Source organism: Pelodiscus sinensis, chromosome 2 (genome assembly GCF_052426305.1).
Source record: "Pelodiscus sinensis isolate ZL-2025 chromosome 2, ASM5242630v1, whole genome shotgun sequence".
Taxonomy (NCBI): domain Eukaryota; kingdom Metazoa; phylum Chordata; order Testudines; family Trionychidae; genus Pelodiscus; species Pelodiscus sinensis.
The window spans coordinates 137,621,805-137,644,122 of NC_143053.1; the positions used below are offsets into that span (position 1 = coordinate 137,621,805).

Genomic DNA, 22,318 nt, shown 5'->3' on the forward strand with positions numbered 1-22,318 from the left:
GAGTTCAGGAGTTACTCTCCCTCTTGAAAGAATTATCTTGGTCTCGTGTTCGGGGTTTGAACCCAGGCTTCTTACTCACTGTACAGTGAAAGGGCATATTGGTTTTGTTCCTCTTCTAACACTTAGTAATATGCATTTATGAGTGTGTTAGTCAGTCAAAAAAATGTTGATATCCAAACCACTGAATGGAAAGCTCTTACAGTGTCCTGCTAGAGCTGGCAAATAGCAGAACTCTATTTATGAGTTTCAAGCTTTTGTAATTGACTCAAAAATGATCATTAACTGAGCCTGGGATTTAATTCTTTTCTCTCTCTCTCTCTCTTTTTATAATGAAATAGGCACTCACCAAAAGTGGTGAAAGCAGCATCTCAGGTCCTAAATAGCATGTGGCAGTACAGAGATCTGAGAAGTCTCTACAAGAAGGTAAGATTTTCTTCAGATTTCATTATTTTCTGTACAGTTAGCCATTTGGGGGAGCTGGAGGAACATGAGACCAAAATATGATATTTGACCTGTTAGTGGGCCCAAACTTGGAAGACTAAATCACACCTGCCTTAAGTTTAGGGGTTTCAGATCTGGTGGTTTTGCATATTCCCAAGTCTAATTTTATCATCTTATATATAAATGACCCATAACACAGGCATTTTTGTTATTGTATGGGGGAGGCTTTTTGTTAAATGAATTTTAGTTCTTATGAAAAGTGCTGGAGTTGACAACCCTGGAGAATGAAGTCCTCTGTTCACAGAACCAGTACAGTAAGGTCAGCAGTGGTGCAAGCTGCCTCTCCTTTGCCTTTCCTATGAGGAATCTCAATCCTATCCTGGAGAGACCACCATAGGGATGAGAGTGAGATTCCCAGCTTGTTCAATTCCTCATTCTCTGCTGAGACCACCAGTTGCGGTGCCTTCAGTGGTGGTGCTTTTATGACATGGACATTTGCACCCCAAACTGAATTGAGACCTGTTTATTTCACGTTCATTAAACTGACAGCTTTTATGCACTAGCAACACAAACCTGATTCCGAGGCAGTCTAGAAGTGGTAGGCAGTGGCTTCTATTATCATTCTCAGAAGGCTGCCTCCTCTTTTCTGTAAATTATAGCGCTATTACTACAAACATCTTTACAGTTAACTGTTTAAAAATAAACTTGTGTAAATAATAGGTGATGGTCTAGAAAGCTTCTATCACAGAATACTTGTAAATGGAAGTGTGTGTGTGTAAATGTGGCATGTATATGTGCATGCATATGTATATCAACAGTAGCCTCATCACTAGAGTCCTGTATGGATACAAAAATTGTATCCGCATCTGCATCCACAAATGTGATTGCAGATATCTGTGTTGGCATCTGCGGATACAGATACCTGCGGATATAAAGTTATAATGCCTGCAATATTGCAGGGTTCTAGATACAAGATTGTAGCCAGTTCTGCATGCATTTGTATCCATATACATATTTGTATCCATATCTGCAAAAATGAGCCGTGGTTATAAAGTGGATAGCTGCAAATTTGCAGGGCTCTACAAGTCACTTCCTAATACTCAGGATTTCACATGACAAAAATAACTGCCTCAGTTGCCTCTAATTAGCACCTTTCTTTATAGTGTAGGCAAAGAGATGAGGCATTTAATTCTACTCCCAGTTGAGGGTGAGGCATATTAATGATGGAGTGTGAAGAAGCTCACAGTGCGACTGCCTATGCATTGTATGGCTGGAAAGAGTTGAGTAATGTGAAATCTTTGCCTCAGTCTGCTCACATGGTGTCTTGGGTTAGAAATGTTATTCTTTTGCACACCTGAGCTTCTGTTTGAGGAAGTTTGGCAAACAGGACTTGTTTGTAAGGCAGGAGTGAAAAGCACCGAGGGTAGGGTCCCGTTGACAAGAGAGCACTTCTGGGATGTGGGAATGAACCAAGTGTCTGCACGGTGTGGGGAGATGATCCTTTGGGGGTAAAGTTTGTTGTTTTTGCAAGGGCTGGCTAGTTTCTTAACCTTTGAACTATTTTGCAGGATTTGCAGGATTCATTGTGTTAATCCCTTCATGAGCTAACCCTGGCAGAGTAAAATGGAGGCCAGTCTCCCCAGCAGTTAATCTAATACCTTTCCCAAATACTAAACTAATTTAACAAAATAATTATTTAGTCTTCATCTGTCTTGACAGCCTGCTACCAAGCACTGCATACTAATTTAGTACAGAAAATGTTTCTCTTAACCAAATGTTTCTAAGAATTATTTTAACTAAAAAATACTACTGTACACTAACAGACAGGTCTGTATTTTTTAATATTTATAAAATTATTACACAATGTAAGCAATTATTTGTATAGAGAACGAATCAAGAAAATCACACTGCCGAAAGGAACTATTTCCTTTGCTTCCTTCACATTAGTACATAGGATACTTAGCTGTATGCTCAGATTGATGCCTATGGCATTTTCTTTCCTTCACAATGTTTAAAAAATGTTATATAAAACAAGAGAATTCCAAAGATCTCTATTACATAAGCAACAATATTTTTCATAAAATATGGATTTAAATAATACAATTATTTTCGCACCAAAGAATCTCTGTAGGCATTAATGCAGGAATCCAGCTTCAGATGGTTGTGTGACATGGTCAGCACTTTGTAGTATCACATCCTGGCAGGGATTTTTCCACACTGCAGTTAAATCCAATTGTGCAGGTGTCTGAAATTCATTAGTATGCCCTAAAAATATCTATCTTGTTATTCCCCGGTAATCACCAGCATATAGAGAGGCTGGAGTAAAAGCATGATTCTGTTTTATGACTTGGGTCAGTTATAAGTCTAACTTTTATTTTAAGGAAATGAAGCAGTATTTGTCCTGCTGCCTGAGGGAAAGAAGGTTCCAAGTTTGATAGTCTAATAGTTTTAGATCAGTACATGTTGACACTATGCTAAGTAGGGGAAAAGAATAATATGAATAGAAGTATTATCACGTGCATTGCTGAAGTAAGTATTATTGGTATAACAATAGTCAGTACATGTAACCCACAGATTTTTTTTCATGTGAGAAAAAATATGAAAGCTTACTATGTTTTCATAATACTGCTTTGCACTATGGACTTTATTCAGTGTCTCTGGAAGAACCCAAACGAGAAAGCCCAGCCAGAGATGGAGAGCATAGTATAGTATTGCAAGCTGCCTAGAAATGCTGCTCTGCTGCAGGAACAGAAGCCAGGCAGTGTGGCCCAAGAAGTGTGTTTGACTCAGGACGGTGCACAACCAGGGCATGCAGAAGGTGTACTGATCCAGCATCTCTCCCAGGCAGTTTCTGCCAGTGAGGACCAAAGACTCCTGGCTGTAAATTGAAGTTCCTTCCAGCTGCTGGAAACCTGATATTGTTATTTGCCCTCTGTCACAGTGCAAGCCTCCTCCAAAGCACAGCTGTTCTAACAGATGTGTAGGGATGCAGACTGTAGCCTCCAACAGGGCTGAAGCAAGCACTTTGTGTTTAACCAGGTCCATGGCATTAATAGGTACATATGGTAGAATTAGGCTAAGAACCTCTCAAAGGACTGGCAAAATTCAGTTTCCAAAAATGAGGGGTCTTCTAATAAAAGTTGTACATGGTACTTTTGGAATGTTCTCCTAAAATAGGAGGCCGCCTGAAAGGGGTGGCTGCTAGCACAAGTTTCACTGTTAGGGTTGCCAGGTGTCCGGTATTCACCCGGACACTCCAGTATTTGCATCCCCTGTATGGTAAAAAAAAACCCAGGAAATAATGGACATGTAAAATGTCCAGTATTTCCTGTTTCCCTGGGACGGAAGCCCAGCGGAGACAATTTTCCCCTGCTGCGTCTAGTAAGGGCAGAAAAGTGAGGAGTGCGGGGCCATTTAAAGGCGCAGTGCTTTTTGTTTCTGTCTCTCTCAACAACTTCTTTGGTCTCCTCCCCCCCTTTTTTTTTTCCTCAATAGAATTTTTTCCCCGGTGGTTTGTTTGTTGGGTTTTTTTTTTTTTTTTTTTGGTGGGGCAGAGGGGAAGGTGTTCGGTATTTTTTATTAAACCATCTGACAACCCTATTCACTCTTTCCCATTGACTGAAAATCATTTCCTGCTTTTAAATTCCAAAAACTCTAGCAACAATTGCAGTTTTTCAATTATTGTTTGAAAAACCAGCACTGAGAAAACCAAGACAGAGACAGGCCCTTCCTCCAGGCTACAAGGCAGTTCACTGAGAACAGTAGTTAAAGGATTCCATGAGAAGGAAGAGGATGGGGCAAAGAGAATTATGTCGGGGTAAAATAAGTCACATGACTAACAGGAGAAAAGAGATCCCCTCCAGCTCTTCTCAGTGAGAGAAGGTAAAGACATGCATGCATGCACAGACCTGGACTGCAACCAGTTCATACTGTTTCTTGGGGCATTGCAGAATAGTTAATCTAGTCCATGGGCTGTTTCCGCAATGAGTGCAGTGGAGCTCAGACAAGTAGCACCTCATTTGTGAGCTTTCCTTCCTATGAGCTTCTTCACAAAGCCTGACTCTGTGCATGTTGATATCAACGGAAAATGCTTCTTGAGTTTAACGGGCCCTTGGATCAACCTTCAAGGCAGGATTTCTTTTTTCTGGCCCATTTTAGCAGGATCAATTTTATTGTGGATTAGGCCAGTCTGTAGTGAGGCTGGCATCTGAGGTCTTTTGGGGACTCTAATGTCTGAAAGCTGGGGATGTCTTTTGCTGGATCAGGCCTATAAAAGTAACTTATTAGTGCTAATATAGGAAGAGCTTCACCTTGCTTGGAATTATCTGGAATGTTTGCTTGAACAGAATGCTACAATAGCAAATCTAGTTGCAGACCCATCCTTAGGGCAAGGCGAGCAAGGCGGTTGCCTTGGGTCCCACGCCTTCAGGGCCCCATGCTGCCTGGTGCTCTCCCGCCCGGCTACTCGCTCACTGCCCTTGCTGTGAGCCGCCCACTATGCGGACCGCATGACGCGAGGCAACCAACCACAACATCCCGCTTTGGGCCCCACAAACTCTTAGGCCGGTCTTGCCCAGTTGGCTCCAGCTGTGGGTAGAGAGAAATTGAGCTTCTCAGCTCAAGACAGGAGATAGTTCACTGTTGACCTGGGTTGATTTCGAACTTGTCTCTCTGGGATATTGATGGTTTTATTTTTGGTGAGAAGTTCACTGAGGCTAAAAAATACCTCCCACATACCTCACTGTCACTATTTGGCCTCTTTGTTGTGGTTCTGCATTGTGGGAAATATATCCAGGAGCACACACATTATAGCAAAGCTCCCACAGTCCATGACAGCCTGTGCGTGGTGCTAGTAGAGCTCCGTAACTATTTGTGTACCGTTTGTGCTGGCTTCGGCACTCAACAGCAGCTGTATGGTAGCTCTAAAGGGACACACCATTACTGTTAGCAGGCTGATCAAGAGAGCCCAGAATGCAAAGGTTACACAGAGTCAGTTTCAAGTCAGAGTTCAGACACATGTGTGGGATGCTGTGTTGCTCCCCAATGCACTTGTAGGACTCCAGTCTCCAGGGCAGTTAATCCAGCACTATATTAACAAATCCTGACAAGAACATTTTATCCAAAATTCTCTCCAGCTGTTACAGTTCAAAAAAGAGGAAGCCGTCAAAACCAAGATGAAATGATGATCTTAGTCTTGGGGTGAAAGGGTTGCCATCCTTTATGCTTTGTGTGAGTCTCCTATGCTCCCTAACAGCAACAGGCCTCACTGCTGCTGTTCTATGAAAGGCTACTCCAGTCCTGGGCTGGTTGCCTGATTCTCAGCTTCTCCTGTTGTCTCTGAATTTGACACTTCTTCGGAAAAAGCCAATGAGCTGTCAGTACAACAAGGGCAAGGGAGAGTGATGCAGAAAGATTAAGATTGCAATCTCTTTCCTAAAGAAATTGTTCTGTAGGGCTGCAGTTCCTACCAGACAGATTCTCTTCTGGTTCTGCTACGCGTAATAACCCTGCAAAATAAGTCTTTCATTTCCTCCTCAGGAGAGCCACCTGAAAAAAGAATTGGCACCAAGACAATATGCCATGGGAAACTAGGTTTAAGTAACCCAAGACACTGGATGACTCAGAATCCCATATTGAAAAGTATATTTAAAAAGATGAGGACCACAATAGTTAACCCCATATAAAAGATATTTGCAAGGATCAAATTTTTATTCATTAAATGTTAATTAAATTCTCATTGTTGTTGTCCATCAGTGGAGAAAACATGTTTCCAAAGAATGACTCAGAAGTTTTCTCTATTTTATGTAATAAAGCCTATATTTTAAAAAATGGATACTAATTTTGATTGCTTCTATTTTTTTGGTGCTTCACCTGAGTCATCTAAGGCCTGATTTTTTAGAAGTGCTGAATGCTCACAAATTCAATTTATTTAAATCAATGGACAGTACCATTGTTTGGCACTTTTGAAAATCAAGGTATTAAGTGTTTCAAGGTGGGCATCAAAAATTATAGATACAGCTGGGAAAGAGCAAATTTTTATTTATTGAGACTCAGATTTTTTTTTGCCATCTTCAGTATTCTAGCAAATAACCAACTACTTTTAATTAAGACCAGCTTGAGAATTTTCATGAGGTTAGCACATAAAAATAATCTCAAATCTTTAGACAAAAAGTGAATGTAAAATTATAACTAAATAATGCAACCTGGACTATAATTTGCTTGTTATAAACAAGCTTCAAGTTGCATTTAGTGTTTATGATATTAAAGAGCTGAAGAAACTGTCAGGAAAAGAATGTTTTCAGTGAACTGTATCACTTTACCCAATCATTTAGGCTACAGTACAATGTCTTTACTTGGAATCTTTTTTATTCATGTGTATTATGTCTTTGAGATTATAAATGGGAAATCACAATAAGTTTAGAAACTATTGTTTTTCATTCATTACTGTAGATTTGTGTGTTGCATAAGATAATACCATGTTTGTCTTGGTCACCCAATTTAAGAATAAAAATATAGTCATCATATCAGTTTAAAAGCAGAGAGGTTACTAAAGGCCGATGTCCTTCACTGTGTACTGTGCTGTCACACAATAGGCAGAATATTGTGGCAGACATTTAATGAAGTCAGAATAAACACTCTGAAGATTGGCCTTGTCCATCTTTGGTTGAACAAAATTTAAACAGTTGCCTGAAGCCTAATCACACAGGCTAGGGAAGATGTAGAAGAGGCGTCTCTTTTCATGTGACTTTCAGAATAATGCAGCTGTAACCTGCTAAAAATTCTATGAAAATTTCCAGAGAGGTGCTTCAAAATTCCAGGTTACTGGTTTTGGAATCTGAACTTCTTTTTGAAGTAAAATAAATCTACTTGCCGTTTTAACATATTATGCCATGATGTACACTAGAACACTGAGTATGGACTAATTGGAAGAAAATCCAAATGATAACTCCTACATCCTTGCAAGATCTGTTCTTTTTAAATAAATTAGTTCTGATGCCAGAGTCTTTGTATCACCACATAACTACTATAGTAAAGACTTAAGCCCCAACCAGCATTTAAATATTCCCATCAGAAGAGAAGTTTGAACGGATTACACGTGCTTAAAATTATTCGTGAGTATTCATATATGTTTTGCTGGATCAGGCATGTAACTGGATCGTCAGTGGGCTGGGGGAAAGCATTTTCACTGAAGTGAATGTCAGCATTTTAAGATGAAGTGGTGCAAGGTAACCTCTCTATAATTTAGTTAAAATTGCAATAACTTTATAGAGAAGACATTGTCTGGAGCCCATTTCTATAACACTGTAAAAATGCAGCTACCTGATTAAATAAATGATTGATTAATTAATTGATTTATGGCAGCGGGCGGCCCCAGGCTTCAGAGTGGCTGAGGACAGAGGATTTTCACCTACCCATCATTCTGGGTCATGGCACGCTCAGCGTATTCTCTCGCAGAGCCAAGAAACCAGAATCTATTCCCAAACCCAGGTATTCTGGCTGTCATCTGACCAGTCTTGAATTGTGATGTTTATGCATACTAAGATTTGCACCCAGAAGAGCTCTGGAGAACACATTTAAATCTATAATTGCTGCTACTGAATTAAAAATATGTATGATACATTTTAATTTATTGTAATTTATGCACTATAGATCAACTCCTGCTCATTTTACTTACAGAAGTAGTCCCATGAATTTCAGTGGCACAGTCACATGACCAAAGTCCTGTGTGAATATTGCACATTGGAAAGAGAGATACAAACTCAGTCCGGTTAATTCCCTTCAAAGTTATCCATCATTCACATAAGTATCTGTTGATTATTCACGCCTTTCTATCTGAAGTGCACTTATTGCTAAATACTATATTTCAATTAGCAAATGAAACACATTTTGTGAAGCACTTCTTTTGTGATCCAAGCATACTTTTTAAAAAAACCATTACATTTCCTTATGGGAACAAAATTAATCAAGTTAATGTATTCTGTGGATAAAATGAATGTGTTCAAAGTATCAACAAAGTTCTTGATAAAATGTAAATATCTTGAGTTAATAGGAGCAGGACAAGTAGATTTCATACAGTCATAACATCAATGAGACACAATCTGAAGCCACTTAACTAATCATTTTCTTTTAAGAACACTATTTGGATTTTAGATACCCAAATTCCATTCCCTTAACTGCTCCTTTCTTTTTATTTATCCTGTCATACTTCCTTTCCCTGCTAAAATCCTACTGTGTGGAGTTGTTGCAAGGAAAAAAAAGCAATAACTACTATATATTCTGTAAACATCACACAAAGCAAGCCTGTGAACAAGTGTTGTGGTATAGGCATATCAAGCACTTACACATTTGATTGTTAGTCTCACAGGACATAGCAGCTATGCTATTTTCTCATCTTACCTGTCATTAAAATTAAAATTACTGCCAGTCCTTTTTAATCCCTTTTACTAATAATATTAGAAAGAGAAGGGACTGCCGTTATTTTATTATCACTTTTTTGGCATTTAACATGGCTTTAAGTAACTATTACCAGTATGGAACAATCTACTAAATATGTTCAATTCCTACTATGTAAATAAATAGTTATCATGATGGGCTAAAGCCCAACACTGGATGAATTACAAAAGGTACTTAACTAATATTGGCCCAATACACCACTGACTGGTACTTAGCTTATTATTTACATCTCTTCAGAGGATATAAAGTTCTGCCAAATCAAAATGATAGCACTGAAAACACATGATGGAATGGGAGAAACTGACCCTGTGTTTCCATGTAGATTTGCTGGAGATATCTTCCTGAAATTCTAAGACCAGGTCTATACTGAGGGGGAAAGTTGGCTTAAAGTATGCAACTCCAGCAACATAAATAACATAGCTAGAATTAATGTACCTTAAGCCAAGCTTGATGCTGTCTCCATAGCAGGAAGTCGATGGGAGAAATGTTCCCGTCCACTTCCCTTACTCTTCATGAGAGCTAGGGATACCAGTGCCAATGAGAGGAGTGCCCTCAGCATTCGATTTAGTGTGTCGTTACTAGACTCGCTAAATCGAACCCCAGAAGATTGATCGTCAGAGTGTTGATCCTCCGGTAAGTGGAGACGTGGCCTAAGTAGCCCTGAAAGAACATAAGAACAGCTATACAGGGTCAGACCAAAGGTCCATCTAGCCCAGTATCTTGTCTTCCAAAAGTGGCAAATGCCAGATGCCCCGAGGGAGTGAAAAGAACAGGCAATCGTCAAGCAATTCCTCCCCTGTCACCCATTTTCTGCCGCTGACAAACAGAGGCTAGGGACACTATTTCCACTCATCATGGCTAAACTATATGGGTATGTCTAGACTACATACCTCTGCTGACAGAGGCAAGTAAAATAGGCTACCGACATAGTCAATAAAGCTGGGATTTAAATATCCCCGGCTTCATTAAAATAAAAATGGTCGCCATGCTGTGCCGGCTCAGCTGATCGTCGGCACAGCACATGAGTCAAGATGCGGATCGGTTGACAAGGGAAGCCTTTGTTGACCACTCCTTTATGCCCTGTTGGCAGAGGCATGTAGTCTAGACATACCCTATGTGATAACATTTCAGTTTTATTTGTATCATCTTGCATGTGATGTCTTTTAATTCTTTTAATACCGTTTGTCTGAGAGTCCATTAAATGTCATCTACCATTATTTCAGTCAATCTTAATGGTTTTCAAAATGTGTATGTTCCATTTGAAAGCAATTTGAGTCTTTACGGCTGTCTTCTAAATATTTTGTAATGTTCTAAAAACAATTCTGTGTTGAAATCAAGAGTCAGTCCTAGATTATGGTCTAAATTACATTGATGTAACCCTAAAGTAATTTCAGTGATGTTATACAGGTGTAGTCAGGTCAGAATCTGAACCTTAGGCTATGTCTAGACTGCAAGCCTCTTTCGAAAAAGAGCGTCTAGATGCAGTCTGGATGCTCTCTTTCGAAAAAACCCTGTTTGCATTCAAGAACGCCTTTTTTCGAAAGAGCACTTTATCAAGATTTAATTTTGAAAGAACGCGGCTGCAGTCTAGACGCAGGTGAAGTTTTTTCGAAAAAAACCCCGAGTCTGGACACAGCTCTAGTGTGTATCTACACTGCACCATAGGTCGAAATAAGATATGCAATTTGAGCTGTGCACATTGATTGCATTTTTATTTTGATGTTATTTCAAAATAGCTTATTTCAAAATTTGGCACTTTCTTCACAGCACTTATTTAAAAATAAATCACTATTCAGAAATGTCTCTTACTCCTCATAGAATGAGGTTTACAGGAGGTTTACAGGGACCTCAGAATAGTGAACCCATTATATTTTGAAATAATAGGTGTGCTCAAAAGATGCAGAATATCCTGAAATAGCGCTGCAGTATAGACTTAGCCTTTGTGTAATAATGTGGTTTTATTCTTAGCCATAAAATACAGTTGTGATGGTTGTGTGAGACTATATGTAATTTAAATTTACATTTCTATTCAGATAATAATTTTCAGCCTTATCTGTGTTTGTTTTTATTGATATGCAAACCTCCGGAGGTCTGACTTTGAGTTTCATTAAACATCCAGAACAGTAGCTATGACCATTACTTTTAGCACCAGTGGCTTAGAGGTACTATAGTACATTCCTTTAATATTCAGTAAAGTATTTATAAGAGATGTAGAGGAAAGAATTTGTAGAAGATAAGTAAGTTCCCATCTAAAAAACTGCTAAACTCAAAAGATAAAAGTGGAGTGAATAACAAACCACATTTCATGAGTACTTTTCCATTAAATTCTCTGTACAGATCTCTAGTACGGGTATTTAATTTATGTGTTTTTGTCACTGAAGTCATATAATTCAACAGTATCTGTAGAAGCAAGCTCTATCTTCTGTGTGCATCGTTGGGGGCTTACTTTTGAAATCTGGGTCTCTTATTTAGTTGCTAAGCATAGAAGTATGAGTCTAACATTTAAAAACTTATAACATTTAAAAACGTTTTTATCTTTACACTCTCTCTGAAGAATGCAAAGTTAAAATAGCCCCTCTAGTCAGTATCTTTGACTGACAGCCTTTCTTTTGAAGTAAGTCATTTAGCTGTATGTTCAGAAGCTCACTCAGGACTAAAGATGCGGACAGGCGTCTAGAATTCGAAGGACTTTCTGTGTATATGTAGGGTCATGACTGTAGTACTTTTTTATTCAGATAGACAGCACCTCGTAGTAAGATAAAGTTTTAACCATGAACCATTGTGTGTGCAACTTCAAAAATTAAATGCAGATGTCTTTTTGGTATTCCTCTTTTTTTTTTACTCATTTTAAATTTTATTTGAGTTCAGAAGGTATCTCAAACAAACAAACTTCAGAAAAATCTAGATGATCCAGAAAAGCACCCAGAAGTCTGTTTACCTGTGTTAAAGTGCTACTGGATAAACACAGATAGACACATGACTATTTTACAGTAATAATTAAAACTACCAAACCCTGGGAGTGCTGTCAACTAAATGAAAAAAACCTAATAAAAACTCTTAATGCAACTTATTTCAAGATGAAAAATGGTCAGATGTTATTTAAGGGTGGGCACTTCTTTGTGTTGGTTGTTATTTTATTCAAATCAGTTCATAAATCTCTAATAATAATAATTTGTTAAAGGTATGTGATTTTTAATATGCAGAACTACAGCTCCATCTTAATTACAATGAGGTCTTGATGCTTGCATCCTATAAAATAGGCAAAGGGGAAAACATATCTATGACAACGAGATTGTTGGGGTTTCCAATAAGGGAGTAGGATCAATTAGGATTAAATTAGAAACTCATGACTTTACAGCAATTTTGAATGGTTTTCTGTGGTTCCCATTGATAGCTTTGAAATTAAATGAAAGCAACAGGACTTTTTTCTCTGATGAAATATTGAAATGACATAGAGAAGATGGATATATTATATTATAGCTATCATTTTGGCCCTAAAATCTTGTTCTGTTTCTAGAAGAAAATGAAAAAGTATTGCTGTACTGTTGTGGTGTATTATTTTGGGTTTCTTTTATTGATGTTTCTGTACAATGTGCAGAAAGATCTAGTTCATCTCTGCCCTTTAGGGAAATAAGAAATGCTTGTTTAATGTGACTAGAAAATACAAACTCAACCCAAGCAGTCTGATTGACTAAATGTTAAACTTCTATATTGATAACCCAGTTTCAACTCTTTGATGTCTAACATAATCTAATAAATCTAATAACATAATCTAATAACCATTGATGGAGAATTTGTTGTGGAAGTACTTTTCATTAGTTACCTTGTTCGCCATACTGAAATTGAGATTTAGGGACCAGTATCAGAATATGTATGTTATTTAAAGATGGCTACCATCGGAGGAGACTGGGAAAGAGAACTAGCAGCTGCACTCAGTTCTCTGTTTTTCTTAATTCATCTATCAGATGGTTCACATTCAGATCAAGGTACTTTGCCAGTCTGAATGTGTAAAATGAGTGAAAACATTCAGCTTTTGCTTACTCTGTGTATTTCTAATTTACCCTGCTAAAAATGAGAAAAAAAATGCTGTACTCAATTCTCTATATTGTAAGTACATTTCAGTTCTCTTGTTGATAAACAAGGTGTTTCTAAAGAAAGTAGTTGTACCTCTGTAAACAAGCTATGAATATTTGTATAGGAGTCTTTGTAAGGTTGAGTTTGCAGGCTGGAAGTTTTGTTAGATGACTTGGAAACTCCCAAAGATATTTTTTAACACAAACTACATATTGTTCCTCATTTAGAAAGATCTCTGACAATGTCCAGGTGTGTGCTTAACTAAATTTGTGTGTGTTTATGAGCACAAGCAGTCCTTCAGCTTTTTAAGTGGAAAGAGTTTATATTCTTGCCAAAATGTATTGGAACCAAAACCTAGTGTCGGTTGGGCATATATACTAATTGGTAAGAAGGCCTGTTTGAATCGTAGGATTCTGTGGTGCCTCTACATATAAGTGAACTTATCATTATATTTTTCAATTAGAACACTACTCTCCAAGTAGCACAAAGCCTAAATGGTTCTTGGTCACAGTCACTGTAACCATTTCTGCTATGTTCCTCACCATTTGGGGTATAGATGAAAACAGAAGATTGGGGTTGGGTTGTTTTTTTTTCAGTTCCTTAATTGAGCAATATTTGTCATGTTGATTTTATCACATTTTTATGTCCAGACATAGAGTAGAATACCATTTTGTTGGTGTAACAAGTAAAATGAGAGAGGAGTTCTCTGTGTTCTAATCTGTACAAGTACTTTAGGGGTGAGTTAATCTACTGACCTGGAGTTCAGAAAAGAACAACACATGTCCCACACCTAACTTCTGTAGCCAAAAATTAAGGATTTAATTTCCCACTTTGATTATTGCATAGCAATATTAAAAGATGTCTAAGTTTTGCATCTGAAATGAAAATGTCACTGAAACCAAATAATTTGTAAGATAAAGCTTTTTTGCCCATTGTTTGCATTAGATATTAGCCAAAATAATCTCTGCTTATTAAATATTTAATTTCTAGGGAACACGTCCTATGCAGGAAAAAACACAGAAGGCAAAGACTGTCATGCCTTTTAGAACAGTAGATTATAGCAGTTGTTCCTTTATGAGAGGTATACGGAATGGTACTACTTTGAAAAATGCACTTATTTTTTATTGCAATGTTTTGAAAGGCTTATTATTTAGCTGCATATAACAGCAGCAAAATGAATAATGAACCCTATTATGTCTGACACCTTGTCCTTCATGCTTTGTCTCACACATTGTTGCCTTTCCTACAGCTGTTTTACTCATTAGATTAGGTTTTGTCATCATCACACCTGCACAACAGGAAATCAATAATTAATTTTGGATAGGTAAAGTGATGCCTGACTGATTTCCTGAAGCCTTTCTCTGCCACAGTATATAAGATGGTTGAGCATAGTGATCTAGCAGTTTTTCACTTAGATGGATCCTCAGAGCTATTGATGTAGCAGAGACTCTGTATCTTTCACAACCAGCCTCAGGGGCTCAGACTGAAAATAATGCCCACAGTAGTTACTTCTGTTTCATATGACTGACAACACAAGTAAAAAAGTGTTTGAAAGAAAGAGAACTGGCCAAGATCATTTGAGGCACTTTGAAAGAAAAAAACCTTGGGCAGCTATCTCATCAGGGCTTAGAATCTGAGGCTTTGCAATAATAATATAAAAAACAAGAACAAATGTGCTAATAACTCTTTAGGTATGGCATGTTGACATTCAGAGAACTAATGGACCTTACTTTCAGAGTATTGAAGATAGAGGCTGGGAACATTAAATCCCATGTAGAAATGTAAGAAATACACTAGTGATTTTGAAGATGTCACTTTACAAGAGTAATAGAATGTCTAGTGCTTATTAATACTTATTCAGTGCCAGTTTTGCTATAGTAAATGATGGTATAACCTAGGAATTTTTTTCTCCCTTCCTTCCTTAATATAAATTCCTATTACCAGATTCTGAAATGTGATGTGTAGAAATCACAAATTTATAAATGTTATTTATTTATTTAACTTCACACTGGGAAATTTTGGCTGAATAACAACCATAGGATTGTATATTGTCAGAGTATAGAATGAAAATATTTTGTACACATTTTATACATTCGTTTTCAGGCATGTTTGAGTTAGATTGTACCTGTAAAGCATAGCCCTCAAGGTTAGAGAGATGGCACCATTGCAGAGGGAACCCCCGAGCAGAATTCTGTCTAACTTAGAGAGAACTCCTTATGGGGCTTTAGACTAATGCAGATGACATCAGCAGCTCAGCCAAGCATTTGCAGAATGCACATCTCCCTCTCCATGACTTTCCAAGCTATGCTGATTGGTACGTAGTAAGGGATTAAGAAGGCACACCACCCTCCTCCCAGCCCTTTGGGTAGGCATGCTGGAGGCAGTGTCTATGCATCCCAGTTACAGGTGCGTGGAAAGTTTTTGTGCCTCTCTCCCACCCTGGCACATGTGCCCAGAGGCAGAAACGGTGTGGCCTATAACATTTTTGTTGTAAGTCACTGGAAATAATTTTTTTTTTCTTCATCACTGTAACCATGCTGTCATAAGTACAATTTTAGCAATTCTTTCAATTGATGAACAACTCTCAAGATACTGTCTTTCTGAAACCTCAGCTTCTTGAGTGATACATTAGGTGGGAATCTCAGAATTCATTGTTTTAAAAGTATGATTCCAGCCATTATGATTGAAAAGAAAAGCTTAAATCCTAAAGTCTCAGAAACAAGAAGGCAAAGAAAAATAATCACAAATGTATTAATTTTTAAATCTCCTTATTTTGGAGGACTGCTGTGATGTTTGGACAGTTAGGATTGGCTGCGCTGGAGATATTTCCTCATTAGAGATACTCTAGTTTTATATTGGCATAACAGAATGCAAGTGCCTACATTGGGAGCATTCCAAAGCTTTCTTAACGCTTCCTACGGCTCTTTTCAATAACATATCTTCAGATCTCATTTTGGTATTAAATGACAAACTCCTGCAAATAAAAATCCTCTATATATCTTTTATAATTATCTCTTATTCAACCCGGAGCATTTGAAAATACAGTCATTTATCTTTTAATCATTAATGTAGGTTTCTTCAGAATAAGTCATATAACACTTCAATATAAAGGGTTTAAGGATGGTCTTCTAATGCTGTGTGTTTCTGCAGACATAATATGAACAGATCAATCAACAGATCCATCCTTCCTGGATCTTAGATCTTTGTCTTCTAAATGTAAGATGTTTAAGAATGGCTTTATTTTTTTAATATGGCCAGGTTATCCAAAATGGTTAAGTTTTTTTTAATAAGAGATGTTTTAGAAATCACTGAATTTCAGAAGTTAATAATTACTCATTCATTTAATTAATTGATTTCTCAAAGCAAAAATCCCAAACCTTCAATCCAGAATAACTGTAAATACGAAAGTAGGGCTTATTCGTTTTTGCTTTAGCTATCTATATTGCAAAACATTTTCATTTTAAAATTGGTATATTCTGTAACTAAGGTATGCAGGAAATCACAATTTCAGTCTACATACTGCATCATGCTGAGGACATTATCTTTATGCAAACCACATTCTCCACAATATTTGTAAACCTACATGTGGCAGGTTTTGAAACATACGTATTTTTCTGCTTTATGCTTATAACAGATAGAGTGGGGAGACACTTTTCTACAATTCCACTAAACCACAGTTTAATAGGAAGTTTGCCTCTTGTCATCTTCTCTCTCATTCATAAGTGCATAACATCTGTGTGTCCGCTATCCCAAGTTATATATGGAAAAGTCATAAGAAAAGTATTTCAGTGTATTTTTTTTTATTTCCGTGAATACAATTTGGCAGCTGGAAACAAGGATGAGAATCATACTGAGCGCTGTACTATCAGTAAGGGTGTGTCCACACAGCATGCTAAACTCAAAATAAGATAAGCAATTTGCTCTACACAAATTGAGTGTCTTATTTCGATTATATTTTAAAATAGTTTATTTTGAAATTTGGTACTTCTACACAGCACCAAATGTCGAAATAACACACTATTTTGAGACATCCCTTAATCCTCGCAAAAACGAGGGTTACAGGGATGCCAAAATAGCGTGCCCGTTATTTTGAAAAATATTTTGAAATAACATGCGGCTTGTTAAGACACAGGGTAGCTATTTTGGGATACCTTCAGTATCCCGAAATAGCCACATAGTGTAGACATAGTGTTGAGAACCCATTGAGGAATGCATTTATTTTTTTTAAATTTTACTTTTATTTAAAAAAATCCTAAGTAGTAAGAATAATTGTGGTTGGTGCTAAATATTTATGGACTATTTTATTTCTATGATCCCAGTCAGAAACTCTGCTAGATGCATGTGCACATTGCTGACCAGTTTTGTTGGTACTCTATTTCACCATCATGTTGAATGCTTAATTTTCATATGTGAATATATATAGATAATCTGATTCAGTTCTAATATCTGTTGAGTCTTATTAGTGTCAGGATGTCAAAGTGCAATGGAAATGGTACCCAAAATTCTATCAGTCTGATGAGACTTGACTTCATTCACATCAGCTTTATCCTTTAATTCAGACAGTGTCACACCAATGCACACGAATCAGGAATGTTCCACTTAGCCTGACAGCAAAGCTTCAGCATGAAAAAGATGCAACACCAACAGCTGAAAGTAATTTCTTGCTGAGTCCCTAAGTAAGCCCTGTCAACATAATGTACTTGCTAGTACCTTTCCTTGTTACGATATCATATAACCCAAAGCTTTCTATTTCTTCATATAACCCAAAGCTTTCTATTTCTTTTCCTCAATGGGAAAGAAATGCTCCTTTCCCTCAATGGGAAAGAAATGCTGCTGTTCACAGGCTAGCACTGGGCGGTGTGTGCGAGGCTGAGGGGGGCTGTTGGAGCTATCTCAGGGCCTGTCCCATCAAGGTGCCTCAAGGTTGGGTTCTGCTTGTGGTCAGCTCCCAGGCTCGGGATCCCGCTGCAGGAACAGCAGGAAGCCATGCCTAAGACAGGGAGCCTGAGAGCAGCAAGGGATGCAAAAAAAAAGAAAGTACCACATACCCCGCCCCTCCCCCTGGCCAGACACTGACCCCCAGCCTGTTCCTGCACTCTACTTCCCACCCTGTATCTGCACCCCCCCATCCCTATCCCACTCACTGGCAGCTCTGTCCCACACACTGGACCTCTCATTTTGCCCCACCCCAGAGCATAGGGGGCCCCACAGAATCCACTAACCCTGGAACCCTACAAGAATTAACCTGGCCTGAGGCCATGAACCTCAGTCCTCCCTACCCTGCTCCCCCCATGGGGCTAGAGCACCAGTGGAGTGAGGTACTTCAGTTGGGTGCCACATCAGTGAGGGTTGGAGGCTTTTGGAGGGACTGGGGTTTTTTTGGTTTTGGGGGTTTTTTTGCTTCTTACTTGTGTAATCCCCAACTCATTTTTCTGAGGAACAGTGGCCCCTGACTCCAAAAAGTTTCCCCACCCCTGCCATAAATAAAAACAATGTTGAAACCTTTTGTGTTGGACATAAAATTTCACTTAGTTTACCAAAGTTCATTTTAAATAATCACAAGAAAGTAAAAGTGCCCAACCCCCATCTGCTGCAGCTTCCCATCTCCAGCCCTGATCCTAGGAGAGGCCCCACGGTCTGGTCACCATCTGGCCACAAGAAGTGCTGACAGCAACAGCCCCCCTCTTGCTGCAGCATGGGTAGGAGGGGAGGCTGTAGTGATCCTTGATCCAGCCTCTCATCCAGGCCCTCCTCCCCATATTTCCTCTCATTCCTCTCATTCCATCCCCTGCAGGCACCCCTACGCCACCCTCTGCCCCCCTCCCCATATTTTACTTCCCACCCCCAGCACCCTGCCCTGCCTCCTGCACCTCCCACATACCCCAGCCCCCTGCCCTGAGCCCCTCATACATCCCAACCCTGACTCTGCATCCCCACATCTACAAACTGCACCCCCAGCAGCAGAAGTCCCATTAAATAATGCCTGTGAGTAAAATGTTTCATGTATGCTATTAATTATCATGTCAATTATCATTAATATTAAGTTGTATATTTTCTGACATGCATATGGGTATTCTTATATACTGGCTCTTTGTTGACCACTTGTTCTGAATTTTGATGCAGTTTGGCTCTTTGGTTTGAAATGGTTGCCAACCCCTGATCTATTAGGTATAGACTCAGAGGTCAAGAGATCTAGGGTCTGTTGTTGCTAAATGTTGCTAGGGTTGCATTGTTACTAAGGCTCCTAGACCCACTGTTCTTGGAGTGGTGATGGTCGCTGCACTAGTAGAGAGTGTAGTGTGTCCATTCAGCAGACCTCACTGTTACTCATCATATAGAAAGATCATAGACTCTGGTCTGTAATGAAAGAGCTCAGCCCAGTTTATTGTTGCCAAGCATGGTACTTTTGTCCCATAGGAGCTACAGGTTGTCAAGGTTGATTCCCCATTCTGGCACAATGAATGCAGAAGTGGGGGCCTGCAAAAGTACCCCGAAACCTTATCTTTCCAGGCTTTGGTATAAAACTTCCTCCCAAAATCTTAAAAACCTGGATTTTGGGGATAAACATCTGCTGCCACCACTCAGGTAATGGTAAGAAAACCAGGGAAGAGATCAGCCCTAAAGTAAAACCAGGGCACAAAAATTAACCAATACCAGGTTAATGGAAAAAAAAAAAGAAAGAAGTCACCAATTAATATACTCATGGGGGACTCCCATGGGCCAAAAACTTAGTTTCAAAGGAGAGGAAAACCCATTTCTAAATGCACAGACATCAGATTCCCATTCCCAAACCATAAAACAATAAAACTTAACTGATTTATCTAAACTTTGCCCTTCTTTCAGACGGTGAAGAGTCTTTTCTTGGAGAGGGACATTTTGTCTGTCCCCCTCAGTATCTGGAGAGTTAATTGCCCAGAGACAAAGGAGGGAAAAACCAAAAATTCCTTTGTCCCAGTTTGAAATCCCTATCTGCATTTCTATTGGCTGACTGCTGCCTGGGTAGGTACAGTTAACCCCTTAGTCCCCAGGCTGCTGGCTAACCTTCATGGTTATGATACAGGTACACTAACACATGTATGCCCACGACAAGGCACCTGCTCGATCAATATAACATAATATAACATGATACTATCCACCAGTCCAGTACAACGATGCTTCTCCGATGACTCCTTTTATACATTGGTTCAAGCCTGTTACATTTTACCTTCCATGTGGTTAGTTACCATCCTTATACCTTGTACCTGCTAGTTCAAACAAAACTACTTCATCCATTCTCCTCTCATTCCATCCTTATCTTACAAGGAGTTGGTGTGTTCTTGTACCCTCTCTTGGAGAATTTCTTCACATAGTTATGTGAGAGGTCTAGGCAGCCTTCCCTGTAAGTTGTACACTTGTGCAGCCACTCAGGAGAGATTCCAGTGCCATTCAGCTGATTAGCAAACCGCCCATGTCTAGGTTTTGTGTTTCGTATTTGTGGTGCATATTCACACGTGCCTCGGTGCACATAACAAATGTAGTCCACACATAGATGGTAAAAATCCGCACATGATGGCAAGATGAGGCCTATTCTGATTGACAGCCTTTGGTCCATACTGTTGGTTATGCCTAGGGCCTCAACAAGGCCTGCAGGTTCTGGTCAGCTCCACCACTGGTCAAGCTTTTTGACCTTGAGCAAATCATTTTCTCTCTCTCCCTTCTTGTCTGTTTGGATAGTAAGCACCTCATGGCAGAAAGAGACTAACTTTCACTATGTTTGTACAGTTCATACTACAATCAGGATCCAGTCAGGTGTGGGGGAGAGGGGCTGAAGTAGCAGGGTTTATATATCATCTCCCTGGTATGTGGGAACCAGTGGCTTACCTCATATCCCCAATAGTCTGCCCATCAGGTTAGCAGATGTCTGGCCATGACTTTTGATTGGCTGAGGAAAAGGAGATGCTTACAGGAACCATTATCCTTTTTTATCCTGCCAGCCCAAACGAAGTTTCTCTGCGATGAGGTAATTGGGGTTGGATTTGTTTGGAACAGAATTTCTCTTCCATCCTCTGTTTAAAAAACAAAACAAAAGGAAATTGTTAAAAGATCAAGACATATCTTTGAAAGATAACATGAGCTAAAGAAGTTGCAACAGGTGTTTGATCTAGACTTTTAATGTTACTTGTAGTACATGAATCCACCTAATTAATACCCGACAAAATAATCACCTGCTGTGGCTGAAGGAGAATGAATGAATCTCATAATAACTCAGAGCTGGCTCAAGTATGAAGTATATGAAAAATGATTTGTCCTTCTAAACTCTTGTTTTCTTTTGTTCCAGAACAGTTATGCATAGCTCTCCACATAAAAGTTACTCACAGCCAGATTCCTGACAACACATAGCTAAATATATGCCAGTGTTGATCTAGCTGCAATAAATACATGTCTTCTCCTAGTGACTTCATATTACTTAGGAAAAATTTATAGTCATTATAGGCATATTGAAAATATAGTGCAAAATGTGGAACCTCTGAACAGCTGCTTAGAGCTGATATGACATTACCCTGCTTTGGTTATTTGTGCTTTCTTTAGCTCCATAGTTGTTTCCTATTAACTAACTGCTGGCAGTTAACAATGGCATCCCTTCTGTAACAGAATTACATTTGTTTTCTTTCCCGTGTGTTAAATCTTTTTGTCCTTTTTTTCCCCTCTGGTAGATCATGCTGAAGGTAGATGGGTTTCTGAAATGCACTTACACACAGACTTTGCTTTTGGAAATGGCACTTGTTCTCTTTAGGAGACTATTATATCCCATATCTAAAGTATCCAAATCAATTTAATTATAGGCACCAAAGCTAAAATCAACCAATGACAGCAACAAGCATGTCAGGTGGTATTTATTTCTTATTAAATTGAAAATATTCCCTTTTGACTCTTAAAAATTAGTTTAAATATTTAACCCTAATAGCTTTTTGGAATTGTTGATGCTTTAATAAATTTGTTAGAAACAGTAAAAGCATTCTTTTTTGGCAGTCTGTCAGACACACATAAAAATCTGTCAGAAAGCACTATGGGAACATTATCATCCAGTGACAGTAGTATCTGCCATGATCTGGCTAATCAAAAGCAATCCGAGCTCATAATGTCATTTATAAGGAGATCGATGGTTCGCGTAACTTTGTTTCATTGAACAAAAACTGAAACACTCCAGTAAAACTAAGTGTGATGGTAGCATAGTTTTGAATAAAGGAGTCAAAGTGTTTGCGTGGAAGAGAGAAGACCTGTATGAAGTCTCTTTTACTAATTTTTTGTTCCGCTACAGAAATAGCAAAACTTCTATTTTAATTTTCAGCTGCACTAAAGAAGGAGCAAA

The 22,318-nt window shown here is 38.7% G+C and overlaps 1 protein-coding gene across 4 annotated transcripts in view; it reads left to right on the forward strand.

Moving 5' to 3' along the window:
• Positions 1–22,318, forward strand: part of CTNND2 (catenin delta 2) — a 1,059,017-nt gene that overhangs the window by 1,004,779 nt on the left and 31,920 nt on the right. For 3 of the 4 annotated variants that reach the window (XM_006120137.5, XM_075921467.2, XM_006120140.5), the window contains 2 exons: positions 339–423; positions 7,804–7,929. In XM_006120137.5, the coding sequence (XP_006120199.1) occupies positions 339–423; positions 7,804–7,929 (211 nt within the window). The remainder of the gene's footprint in view (positions 1–338; positions 424–7,803; positions 7,930–22,318) is intronic. The other variant, XM_006120139.5, reaches the window with a different exon arrangement.